Source organism: Zootoca vivipara, chromosome 13, assembly GCF_963506605.1.
Source record: "Zootoca vivipara chromosome 13, rZooViv1.1, whole genome shotgun sequence".
Lineage (NCBI taxonomy): Eukaryota > Metazoa > Chordata > Lepidosauria > Squamata > Lacertidae > Zootoca > Zootoca vivipara.
In genome coordinates this window covers 46,940,796-46,954,350 of record NC_083288.1, presented here as the reverse complement: position 1 = coordinate 46,954,350, position 13,555 = coordinate 46,940,796, and the positions used below count along the sequence as shown (strand labels likewise).

Genomic DNA, 13,555 nt, shown 5'->3' with positions numbered 1-13,555 from the left:
GGCACACCTTATTTTAGAATCAAAACAGTATGAACACACGCTTTGGCCTCATAGCTGAGATTTCCCAAACTCTGATTGCCAATCTGACCAATAATATAAAAATAAAATAAAATGGGAGAAAGAAAGTTGAAAGTCATGCCTGCCTCTTGCCACTACTCCTAACTATTCATTGTGCATAGTTTCATCTAATATAATCTCTTTCATGGCTGTTCATTGACAGCTTTCTCGTACCTTCTGAAATGCCTCTGCAGGCCTGAGCAGATGCACAGATTATAGTGATTTGAATAATTGTAGGTTGAAAAATCAGTAAAAGATTTAATTTCAGTTCCAAGGGTCATTTTATAAAAAAAACAACATGTTGAGTTGTGAGTTTATTCTCAAAAAGGCCTACATGTTACCTCCATCCATTAGAGCAGGGGTAGGCAACTCCCAAGAGACTGTGATCTACTCACAGAGTTAAAAACTGGCAGGGGTCTACCCCCTTTGGGGGGGGGGTTCAGGTCAAGGTTGTTGAGGGGTTTTTTTTAGGATGGAAATTCCTGTTTTGGGGGGTTCACGTCGATGTTGTTGACCTTCTTTTAGGGAGGTGGAAAGCCACATTTTGTGGGGTGCATGGCAAAAATATTGAGCTTTCTTTAGGTGAGCCAAAGTTGTTGACCTTCTTGGGGAGGGGTGAGCCAGTGATCTACCAGTGATCTACCACTGACATCCAGTGATCTACCAGCAGATCATCATCTACCTGTTGGATGAGCCTGCATCAGAAGCACAAAAGTTGGCATTTAGCTCAAAATCTTCCATGACAAGTGAATACCAGCAGGAAAGTCAAAGTGAATCCATTTTGTTTTGCAACTCAAAGCAGCAAATGTTGAAAGAAAATTTACATCTTTCAGCTCAATACACTTTCAAGACTAGTCCCTTCTTCCCATTAAGCTTCTAGAGGGATAGTTGGACGCTGAATATGAGATAAATTGTATCCTTAGATTCAGTTGTTCACTTTAGGAAGAGCATCTTTTAAATATTCTGATTCCAAGCTGCACCTTGACCTTGTTTTCAGGCAATTCAGTTCTATCATCAATAGTGCCATAACATGATGGTGAAATTCTGCCCCAGTCAGCAAGTGAGCCACTGCATTTTGCACTAACTGCAAAAGCCAGCCTCAGGGACAGCCCCACAAATTGTCATTGCAGGGGCAAATCATTCTGAAGGCTACCAGTGCAAATGAAACACTATCAGAAGGGTTTAAAAGCCCGGGAAAGCATGTCGAAGGAAGAGAAGGTCCTAACAAAGTATTTATGTAGTATTTTGTTTAGTAATTTGTATGAAAAATGTTTCATTTTTATTGTGTCATATATTGCAGAACAATAAAGTGTGTATTGGAGAGAAGAGGCTGGAAAGCCTTACCTGGCCTCAGTTTGAAGTGCTCATGACTGGCCACAGATGGAATATCTACAAGGCTGTCTATCTTGTGGCACATGCTTTGCATCCCATTTACTAGTTCAGATATACTACACTCCTATACTATGCTGACCCTGCCCAATTCCATTTCTTCTTCTTTTTTGTTAGACCACAATATCCACCATGGCAAGCGGTTAACAAGAGAAGCCGCCTTACACTGAATAAGACCTGTTTCTCATCCTAGCTTCGTATTTCCTTCTCCTGAGTTGGCCACAAAACTTCAGGGCCTCATGCAGGATTCCACCTAACCCTACCTTGGGATGCCCAGGATTGAACCTGGGGCCTTCCAGAGCAGATGTTCCACCACTGAATTATGGCCTTGCAGTGGTGGAAGTGTAGCATACCAAAGAATGGTGCCCGTCTGGAGTTCTCAAGGCAAAAATGGCCCTGAGCTCCAGGGAAAGCAGCCACATACAGGCTTTCCCCTCCCCTTTGCATTTGACTGTATATCCAAATCTTCATGTGCCGATGGAAGACAATAAAGTGTGTTCTGGAGAGAAGAGGCTGGAAAGCCTTCCTGGACCTCAGTTTGAACTGCTCATGACTGGCCACAGATAGAATACCTACAAGGCCGTCTATGTTGTGGCACATGCTTTGCATCCCATTTACTAGTTCAGATCAAAGCACAGAGCAATTGAGGGGTATAAAAGTTTTGGATTTCAAGATCTGCAAGCTTCACCATAATCTTATAGGGTGCTACACTGCTATTAGAAACTTAGGTCTACATTTCTCTGTAAAATCTGAATTCCCCCCCCCCTTTTCATCTCATGAAATGCCACACTTTTCCCCATGATTCTTTTGGAAGGGATTCACAGATATTTTTGCACAAGTCATGAAAATCATTGTACTCTCCTATCATTCCTTTATAAATGTTGAAGTCTCCTTTCTAAGAGCTGAATAAAAATGAAGGAGGAAATTGTTTAAAGTATGGTTGTACATTATATTGGAAATGAGATGAAGTTGCAGAAGAGACATGAAGGCCGTTTCTTCCGGTCTCTGTGGCAATTTTTGAGAGGAGATTGGTGAAAACCATTTGACAGATCTCTCTAATCTGAAGATTTCTGTCATGGAAACATTGAACCATCTCCCTTCAAAACACTGCATGGGAATCAAGAGACCATTCCCAGCTTCCCACGGACATTGACATTCTTCTGCTCACTACACTTTCAAGACTAGTCCCTTCTTCCAACTAAGCTTCTAGAAGGATAGTTGGACACTGAATACGAGGAAAATTGTATCCTTAGATTCAGTTGTTCACTTTGGGAAGAGCATCTTTTAAGTATTCTGATCCCAAGCTGCAACTTGACCTTTTTTGCACGCAGTTCAGTTCTTACATCAATAATGCCATAACATGATGCTGAAATTCTGCCCCAGTTAGCAACTGAGCCACTGCATTTTGCACTAGCTGCAAAAGCCAGCCTCAGGAACAGCCCCCCAAAGGGGAATTCCTGGGGCAATTCATTCTGAAGGCTACCAGTGCAAATGAAACACTATCAGAAGGGCTTAAAAGCCTGGAAAAGCATGTGGAAGGAAGAGAAGGTTCTAACAAAATAAGAGTGGATTATCAAAATGAAGATTTTGCTGAAATTGTAAAGAGGACTGTAGAGAACAGACATCGAGATGATAAAATTTTAAAACAAGAATGGGAAATTTTTGTTGAGTACCTTAAAAACCACTGTAGCTATTTAGAAACCTTAGCAGGATTGATATGGAAACCAGGGTGAGATGGGGGGAAGTCTGAGGGGTTTGTATAATCCTAATATTGTATATATGGTAAATGTTTCAAGTGTATGGAAATAATTCACCAGTGTGAGGGGGGAAACAATTGTTTAATACTTTTTCTTAATAAGGTGTTCTCTGTTGTTCAGCTCAGGCCTCATAATAATGATGTAGCATTTAGGGGCAAAGATGCAGCCCAATAACCCAGCACTGGAGGACAAGATGGAAAAGATCTCCACAGCCACCATGAGTTGCCCTCTTGTGCTCAGGTAGGCTGGAAAAAAAGACAGCCAAACACAGCAAAAGAGCAACATGCTGAATGTAATGAACTTGGCTTCATTAAAACTGTCAGGTAACTTGCGGGCTGCAAATGCGGCAACAAAGCTGGCAATGGCCAAGAGGAACATGTAGCCCAGGACACAATAGAACATGGTGACTGAGCCTTCATTACATTGCACAATGATTTCTTCTGCTAAAGAGTGCATGTCCAGTTCAGGGAATGGGGGAGATGTCATCAACCACACAGTACAAATAGTTGATTGAATAAGAGAACAGGAAAAGACAATGGAATTTGTCAGTCTTTTTCTTATCCACTTCCTCATGCTGGACCCTGGCTTGGTGGCCAAGAAAGCTAGAACTACAGTGACAGTTTTGGCCAACACACAAGAAACGGCTATAGAGAAGATGATGCCAAACAATGGTTGCCGGAGGAGGCAGGAGACTTTGCTAGGTTCACCCAGAAAGAGCAATGAAGAGAGGAAGCAGAGCAGGAGAGAGACAAGGAGAGAGTAGGTGAGGTCCCGGTTGTTGGCTTTGACTATGGGAGTGTCTCTGTACTTTATGAATATTCCTAGCACCAAAGCTGTGATGAGGAAGAAAGAAAGGGCAATGGATGCTAAACTGATCCCTAAAGGTTCTTCGTAAGAAAGGAAGGTCATCGTTTTCTGAATGCAGGCAGCTTTGTTCTTGTTTGGATACTGAGCTTTTGGGCATCTGAAGCAGTCATTCACATCTGAAAAATAAACAAGGTGAAATTTCAATATTTATTCAACAATATTTTGTCTTCCATGTGACATGAAATTCAATCTATTGGATCCATGTGTTTTGGTGTTTATATATAAATGCTTTGTTCTCACTCATTCTTAAGGTTACCATTGGTTGTCTGCTAAGTTGATAATATCTGAGTAGAAATCCTTCAAACTGTCTTTGGGATAAGTAGATAAGAGTCAATGGCCCATTTCTTCCAGCTTCCCGATCTCTCAGTGGCCAACTAGATTCCTATGGGAAGCTTCAAGCAGGACCTGAGTGAAACAGAAGTCTTCCCCATCCCCCACACTTCCCAGAAACTGGTATTTGGAAAAATGCAGATTTGAGCATGAAGGCCCAGAAAAGTCATCTGAGATCATAGCCACTGATAGCCTTTTCCTACATGAGTTTCTCTACTTCTCCTTTGAAGCCCTCAAAATTTGTGCCCATCACTGACTCTTGAGGGAACAAATTCCATAGTTTTATCAAATACTTCATGAAGAGGTTAACATTATTTTGCTTGTTATGAATCATCCAACACTCAAATTCCTTAGATGCCCCCAAGCTTTAGCATTATCAGAACTGTAATTTTTCTTTTTTTAAATCCAATTTCTCAATGCCTTGCATGATTTTAGGCATTTTTTTTAAAAAAAATATTCATTTTATATATAAACACATAAAGCATTAACCATACATAGATAAATAACCCACATACAACACAGCCTAAAAATAAAAAATATTAAATAAAAATAAAGTAAAATACAATTTCTAATCTTATACTTTTCATGACTTTTTAAAAGAAAAAAGAAAAAAGAACTTCTTCGACTTCCCCTCCTCTGCAATTCATTCCCAATTCTATTTCGCACATTCTATATCTTAAATTTAAATCATTCCGGTTTAAATTAAACTTCCCTCAAACATCACACATTTTCTAACATGATTCAAAAATCTGCAGTTTCTATACACTTGAAAATCTGTTTCCAGATTCAATTCTACAATATTTTTAAAAATACGTTCTAAATTTTTTCCAGTCTTCTTCCACCAATTCTTCTCCCTGGTCACATAGTCTCCCTGTCATCTCAGCAAGTTCCATATAATCCATCAATTTCATCTGCCATTCTTCCACAGATTTTAGGCATTTTTATCATGTGCCCCAACTCACCCCCCCCTCTGTCCAGTGTCCTCGTAGGATGCAAAATATGATTTCCACATAACTCACCATCCTGGTTTGAAATTTCCCCTTCTGGACATGGAACACAACCATAGCAACAAAACTTTTCCCCTTCTTTCTTTTTCTTCTGGTTCCCAGGGTGGCAGTGGTCATTACATAGTGAAAGGGGAATCACCTATCCATAGCAGAAAAGCCTTTTAGAAGATCAGAGAAACTAATTGCTTATTTGACTTCTCTTAATGGAGTTCACCTCTCAGCATAAAAAAGGTTTAATATAAGTAGGGGCCATGCACAGCTGCATTAACTATGAACCTCATTATTTGGGATCCCCTCCAAACCTATGACAAACTTTGCAATCATTCTGCAGCACAAACTCCACATTTTGCAGTGCCCTCCAAACACTCTCTGAATTCCCCAACAAGGTGCTACACTGGTCACCCCAAATCCAATACTGTCCAATCCACTCCAAACCTGTGCCAAAGTTCTGCATTCATGGATTGGGATGACAGGTAAGGCTCCTGATTTGGCAGGTAAGCCACACAGTTTGAGGGCTCAACAAAATGCACTATGTTTTGCAAAATGCTGCAAAACAATTGAAAAACATCTCACCAGGACTTCATTTTAACCCTGCCTGGAAATGCAAGGGATTGAACTTAGGACCTTTCATATGGGATCTATTAAAGGTAAAGGTACCCCTGACCATTAGGTGCAGTCGTGGATGACCCTGGGGTTGCAGTGCTCATCTTGCTCTATAGGCCGAGGGAGCTGGCATTTGTCCGCAGACAGTTTCCGGGTCATGTGGCCAGATAGAAAGAGAGATTAGAGAATGGGCAGCTATGAAGCAATTTCATTTGGATATGCCAAATATTTGCTTTTTATATATGGAATGTATAGTAAATATAAATGAAAAAAATACTTCTATAGAAATGTAGGATTCCCCCTTTCCCCTAGGCAGTTCAAAGCCGCATCAAATTTGAATGTGCTAGGAAGCCACATTTGTCCTCTGCCCTATCAGATACAAACAACAGTGTTAAAGAAAATGGAATTTCCTGACACCCAAAGAACACATCATAAGAACAGTGGAGACGGATTTCTAGAATAGAGACCTGATTAAAACCTCTGTGCCATACAATCATATCTTCATGAATGATGAATGCTTCTCCTTCAAGAGCATCAGGATCAACACATCCAACTTTCATTCGAAAGAAGGACTTGTTTGGGAAGGTGATCATGTTCGTGATGTCAAATCTGCTTCTCATTTCCCTTTTTTCATCAAAGGACATTGTTTCCCCTGCTGAGTTGTTAAATGAAATGCCTTGCAGAAAGTAGTGGAGCTGATTCAAAGGGAAGGGGGGGGGGAGAAATATATACATACATATAGTGAAGGCCAAATATAAAAAAATGAGCTATTTCAGTCTAGTGCAGGCATCCCCAAAATTCGGCCCTCCAGTTGTTTTGGACTACAATTCCCATAATCCCTGACCACTGGTCCTGTTAGCTAGGGATCATGGGAGTTGTAGGCCAAAACATCTGGAGGCCACAGTTTGGGGATGCCTGGTCTAGTGGATGGAAAAGTTATAACAAAGAAACAGAAGGCTAAAATACTGTGCATGCTAAACATACAGAGAAAGGGGCACTCACAAACTGTTATCACTTTTAAAATATCACATTTCATGATGTGTCGCTTTGGCGTAATTGGCTAACTGAAATACTATTTTGTTTGCATTATGTTAATCCCTTCTGTATGAATATTGCTTATGGATTGGCACCTAACACAGACAAGTATAAAAAATGAGTTACTTTCATATAGCAGATAGAAAAGTTACAAAACGGAATAACTTTGAAAATGTCCTATTTCATAAAGTTTGGGTTTCGGGTAATTGTCTCATTGAAATAATATTTTGCAACGTGTTACCTGCCAAGGTTGCAGATCTTGAAGTTCAAACCTTTTGTGCTTTGATCTGTATGAATAAATTGCATGCAAAGCATGAGCCACAACAAAGACAGCATTGTAGATACTGTAGCTGTGGCCGGTCATGCCCATTTCAAACAGATGGCCAGGAAGACCCTCTAACTTCTCCTCCCCTGTACATGTTTCAGTATCTTGCATGAGCAGATCTGGAAATGGACAGTCAAATGCTTGCTCCCAGAAGTCCTTAAGAAAACCATCACCTGGATTCCAGAAAGGTTTTATGCTCTGAAGAAATTCATGGAACTCGAGAAGCTCATTTGAGTGAATGGTGAAGGAAATGGCACCTTGAAAGAGCTCAAGATCCCAAGACTTTTGAAAACTCATTAATACGAAATCAATTTGTGTTGTCATGATCCACACTTTTCTCAATGTTGAGCTTTCCTTATTTTCAGGATCTCGTAGAAATATAATACATCTCAGCCAGGTCAATGTCTGAGAATCTCCATAGACGATGAATGCATTGGCTTTGTCATTTGTGACACCCTCATAATACCTATCAAGCAACTCAAAAAATTCACCCAACATATCAAAACGAGCAATTTTTCCCATTCTTTGTGTGAAGGCTGAACAGATTCCATGCTGGTAGAGCAATTGCTCCAGGGCCTGCAAGAAATTTTCCCCTCCATTGTCATCTGTAACAAAGAGTCCAACCCATGTCCATCCAAAATGCTGGAGCAAATTGATGATCGCCATATACTGATGAGCTTCATTGGGCACCATGCGGTAAAAGGAAAGGAAGTGATCTATTTCACTTTCCTCTTGGGGAAATGAACCATATGCAACCTACAAGGAAAAGAACAGACATAATAATGCTACCTATGTATAAACTATTATTTTGAGCATGTGGTCTTCATTCAAGAAATGTTTGTTGAAGCAATTTTGAGGTTTCCAGACAGTGAAACTGAAGGATGCTTCCAGCTGAATATTCAAGAGTAGTGGCGACATTTTCCAATTCCTGGATATTTTATTTCATAAAGTATTTATGTCTTGTCAGTAATGTAACTTTGTTTCATTTGTAGAGTGCAATCCTATTGTGGAATTACTCTGTGGAAATTTATGATTTGGGAGAAGCCGCACTAGTTGGATTAACCCTAGATAAATCTTTGCCATGTCCGATAGGCTGGCAAAATTCCTCAATGCACCAATCGAATGCTACTCTCGTTCTACTGTTGGGAATCATGTATAAGATGCACAATGCACATGACAGAGGAAGACATAACAGTTTTCTTTGATCTATATGGGTTGAAGAACTGCAGTTCACATACTCAAAGTGCTGTATGTGTGTGTTGCAGATGGTTGGACCGAAGCTACGAACATGAGTCTGACCAAACTGCGGGAGACAGTAGAAGACAGGAGTGCCTGGCATGCTCTGGTCCATGGGGTCACGAAGAGTAAGACACGACAAAATGCCTAAACAACAGGGTGCTTGTGTTGGAAGTGTCCAAGGTGCTGAATGCTCTCTGCTTTCACTAGTGTAGCAATCACTACTGCTTAAGGAGTAATCTATGTTTCTGATAGACATCGTAGCTTCTAGTGCTTCAGCATCAGTCATATTCACATTCTGAATCTCAAAATCATTTTTGGAATGACAAGAGAAAAGTGAGATTTTTTTGGGGGGGGGGATCATGTCCCTATGCATAAAACCTACTTGTGGAATCTTGTAGATCCTTAAAGTATCAGCCATATGGAAAGAGGTATCAGAGCTAAGTCCTCCGATGATGGCTATGAGGTTTTTCTGTGAGTCACATTTGTAGTTGGGAGCAAATCTATGCATTTTAAAGAGCAGGTCCAAAGTGTTACGATATGTAATCCTTGCATCATAATAGCTGTCGTAGATGTGGAACCCCAGGGTGACATTGGGCAAGAGGTTTGGATTCTCATTGATCACTTTTACAGCAAATGCCAAGGCCAGGATGTGCTGGTAGAATTTTGTTACCATGCTGCAAATGAGGTCAGTTTAAAAATTTCAGAGGAGAATTCTACAATGCAGGAAGTAGACAAAACAAATGGCCATTTCTGTCTCAAGCAGATGTATATTGAACTAACTTTGTCTTTTATGGTGGCTCTAAAATAATAAATATATATCATCCATCTCTGTATTATGTCTTGTTTGACCTTTAATCTCAGTTGCCTGCCACCCTCAAAAGACAACAACAATCTCCCCCCTCTTTCTCTTTTTATTCAAACTGGCTAACTTACAGGTGAGCATTCAAAGAAATTCACTCAAACAGTCCCTGATTCATGAATATGTTCTAGGAAGATTAAACAGAGTCTGTGCTCCATCCTCCTCTTGTTGGTCCATTTGGTGCAATTAAAACTATCCATTTGGTGCAATTAAAACTAAGTTCAAAGCCATCATTTACTGCCTGCCAGTTTAGTAGGATGCATAATACTAAATAAAGTACCGGAACTGGGAAGGATTAATGCCACAAATGAAGGGGGAGGGGGAGTCTCTTACTGTGGATTATCATCAAACAGATTCTGTGAAGGGTTTTCCTTGAATAAATCTTCAATGATGCAATAATAGAACTGAGAAGCAATCCCACCGATGATGAGGCCACCTGACTGGTACCACTCATGGGGAACAGGAAATGTTTCAGTCTCAGGGCACCTCATAGCTGCTTTGCACAAAAAATGAGGCAACAGAAAAAGCAAAGTGAATGACCACAGCATCCTTGTAGTCAAGCGTCTTAGAAAATATGGATGCTCTTGTGCCCATCAGTACCTGCTGACTAATTTAAGATAGATTTCATGAGACCTGTCTGTCACTACAGCACAACAAGAGAGATTGGCACACCTTATTTTAGAATCAAAACAGTATGAACACATGCTTTAGCCTCATAGCTGAGATTTCCCAAACTCTGATTGCCAATCTGACCAATAATATAAAAATAAAATAAAATGGGAGAAAGAAAGTTGAAAGTCATGCCTGCCTCTTGCCACTACTCCTAACTATTCATTGTGCATAGTTTCATCTAATATAATCTCTTTCATGGCTGTTCATTGACAGCTTTCTCGTACCTTCTGAAATGCCTCTGCAGGCCTGAGCAGATGCACAGATTATAGTGATTTGAATAATTGTAGGTTGAAAAATCAGTAAAAGATTTAATTTCAGTTCCAAGGGTCATTTTATAAAAAAAACAACATGTTGAGTTGTGAGTTTATTCTCAAAAAGGCCTACATGTTACCTCTATCCATTAGAGCAGGGGTAGGCAACTCCCAAGAGACTGTGATCTACTCACAGAGTTAAAAACTGGCAGGGATCTACCCCCTTTGGGGGGGGGTTTCAGGTCAAGGTTGTTGAGGGGTTTTTTTTAGGATGGAAATTCCTGTTTTGGGGGGTTCACGTCGATGTTGTTGACCTTCTTTTAGGGAGGTGGAAAGCCACATTTTGTGGGGTGCATGGCAAAAATATTGAGCTTTCTTTAGGTGAGCCAAAGTTGTTGACCTTCTTGGGGAGGGGTGAGCCAGTGATCTACCAGTGATCTACCACTGACATCCAGTGATCTACCAGCAGATCATCATCTACCTGTTGGATGAGCCTGCATCAGAAGCACAAAAGGTGGCATTTAGCTCAAAGTCTTCCATGGCAAGTGAATACCAGCAGGAAAGTCAAAGTGAATCCATTTTGTTTTGCAACTCAAAGCAGCAAATGTTGAAAGAAAATTTACATCTTTCAGCTCAATACACTTTCAAGACTAGTCCCTTCTTCCCATTAAGCTTCTAGAGGGATAGTTGGACGCTGAATATGAGATAAATTGTATCCTTAGATTCAGTTGTTCACTTTGGGAAGAGCATCTTTTAAATATTCTGATTCCAAGCTGCACCTTGACCTTGTTTTCAGGCAATTCAGTTCTATCATCAATAGTGCCATAACATGATGGTGATATTCTGCCCCAGTCAGCAACTGAGCCACTGCATTTTGCACTAACTGCAAAAGCCAGCCTCAGGGACAGCCCCACAAATTGTCATTGCAGGGGCAAATCATTCTGAAGGCTACCAGTGCAAATGAAACACTATCAGAAGGGTTTAAAAGCCCGGGAAAGCATGTCGAAGGAAGAGAAGGTCCCAACAAAATAAGAGTGGATTATCAAAATGTGAAGATTTTGCTGAAATCGTAAAGATGACCGTAGAGAATAGACATCAAGATGATAAATTTTTAAAACAAGAATGGGAAAATTTTGTTGAGTACCTAAAAACCACTGTAGCTATTTAGAAACATTAGCAGGATTGATATACCATTCATGAAATAAAATGAATTAGATTTGTAAGTGAAAAAGAATGGATTATTATTATTATTTGCAAGAAAAGAGGGTAAAATATGGAAACCAGGGTGGGAAGGGGGCAAGTCTGAGGGGTTTGTTTAATCCCAGTTTTATATATATGGAAATTGTTTGGAGTGTATGGAAATAATGTTAACATAAAACACGGGGGGGGGGTTGTTAAGAAAAAGAGAGAAAAAGCCAGGGAAAGCAATTGATTAATTCTCCTCTTGTTGATGAATGGGTGAGGGTGGCAGTGTTGGTGGGTGGGTGGGTGGCTGTGTTTGGAATATAGTTACATTCCCATACATGTCCTTCCATCAAGTGAAAGTTGGACAGGTGGATGACGATGCTCTTGAATCAAGAAAAATCATCATTCATGAGGACATGATAACATGGCACAAGGGTATGGGTCCTGGGGTATTACTGTGGGCCCTGCTCTCTCTCTCTCTATTCCATTGAACAGAATCCAATGCTCATTTGTATATCAAAATGCTTGATACGCAAAGCCCTCGGGTTTAATCCTCTGCATTTCCAAATACAATTGAAAATATCACTGGCCTGTAATAATAAAGATCCAGATAAATCAAAGATTAGGGCTCTAAAATTATATTTAAAGTTTCCTGGATGAGTTGATTTCAAGTTCACAAGCAAAATTAAACAAATAAATTAAATAAAATGTGATTTAAAAAAATCTTTCTTCATTATGGGTAGATGATGCCTTTTTCTGCCCTTTTCTGTGTGTAACAACAGTCCCATGTTCAACCCTCTGCATTTCCAAGTAGGCTTTGAAAATAAACACTGTTCTGTAATCAAAAACAGCCAGTTGTACCAATGATCAGCTTTCTTGTCCACTTTTTAGGGATTTGTGCTGTACTTTGTAGGACAGGTTTATATTTAAAATTTCTGAGGTGAGTATTGCAACTTCGAGAGCAAATAAGAAAACAAATGACCACTGGTCCTGTTAGCTAGGGATGATGGGAATTGTAGTCCCAAACATCTGGAAGGCCAGAGTTTGCCTATGCCTGGACTAGTCCACCCCCTGCAATGCAGGCCTGTGCAGCTGTCCCTTACAGGGATCAAATCTGCAACCTTGGCATTATCAGCACCATGCTCCAACCAACCGAGCTAACCGACTGCCTTATCCTCTGTTGAAGTCAAGGTGATGTACATGGTTCTAAGCATCCTCATTTTAGTTGTTGTTGTTTAGTCATTTAGTTGTGTCCGACTCTTTGTGACCCCATGGACCATCCATAGCACGTCAGGCAGTCCTGTCTTCCACTGCCTCCCGCAGTTTGGTCAAACTCATGTTCGTAGCTTCGAGAACACTGTCCAACCATCTTGTCCTCTGTCATCCCCTTCTCCTAGTGCCCTCCATCTTTCCCAACATCAGGGTGTTTTCCAGGGAGTCTTCTCTTCTCATGAGGTGGCCAAAGTATTGAAGCCTCAGCTTCACGATCTGCCCTTCCAGGGAGCACTCACATTTTAGTCTTACATCAGACCTATGTGGTAACGAATGCTGAGAGAGAGAAAAAACAGCTCACCCAAAAACATAGAGCAGAGCTTTTTAAACTTTGTATCGTAACATGTTAGTGTTTCAGCTGCAGTGTGTAGGTGTGTCACACAAATGGTCCCCACACTCCTCCCAGGGCTGGAAAGGGGTTATTTTAACATTCAGTTTGCAAGTAAAACTGAATTATTATGTCGGAAAATGATACATATTTTAAAACTGTGTCACCAACATGAGCAGTTTGTAAAGCTTTCAAATAGAGCGGGATTCATGACATGGGGATTCGAACCCCAGTCTGAATGGCAAACAATGGGTCAAACTGGGGACCACCCATATTCCATCCCAGATCTAGTCCTGAATATGTTTTGGGATATGGCTAATCTATAATTTTGCTTTTAAAATAAACAATTCACATTCCACAATGTGTTTGTTCTTTTCAA

General features: G+C 40.4%; 1 protein-coding gene across 1 annotated transcript; it reads right to left on the bottom strand.

Moving 5' to 3' along the window:
* Positions 1 to 3,284: 3,284 nt before the first annotated feature.
* On the bottom strand, positions 3,285 to 6,654 carry LOC132593017 (vomeronasal type-2 receptor 26-like). The gene is made up of 3 exons (XM_060281381.1): positions 6,502 to 6,654; positions 5,420 to 5,546; positions 3,285 to 4,186 (listed from the first exon to the last, which is right to left on the bottom strand). The coding sequence occupies exons 1-3, from the start codon at positions 6,652 to 6,654 to the stop codon at positions 3,285 to 3,287; spliced, it is 1,182 nt and encodes a 393-aa protein (XP_060137364.1).
* Between the last annotated feature and the right edge of the window lie 6,901 nt (positions 6,655 to 13,555).

Excerpts from the sequence above, each read along its gene's own strand:
- LOC132593017 (XM_060281381.1), bottom strand. The coding sequence starts at position 6,654 with ATGTCCTTTGATGAAAAAAGGGAAATGAGAAGCAGATTTGACATCACG. Across the intron at positions 5,547-6,501 it reads TCATTCATGAAGATATGATT|GTGATTCCCCTTTCACTATG; the intron begins GTATGGCACAGA and ends TGCTATGGATAG. Across the intron at positions 4,187-5,419 it reads GGAAATTTCAAACCAGGATG|ATGTGAATGACTGCTTCAGA; the intron begins GTGAGTTATGTG and ends TTTATTTTTCAG.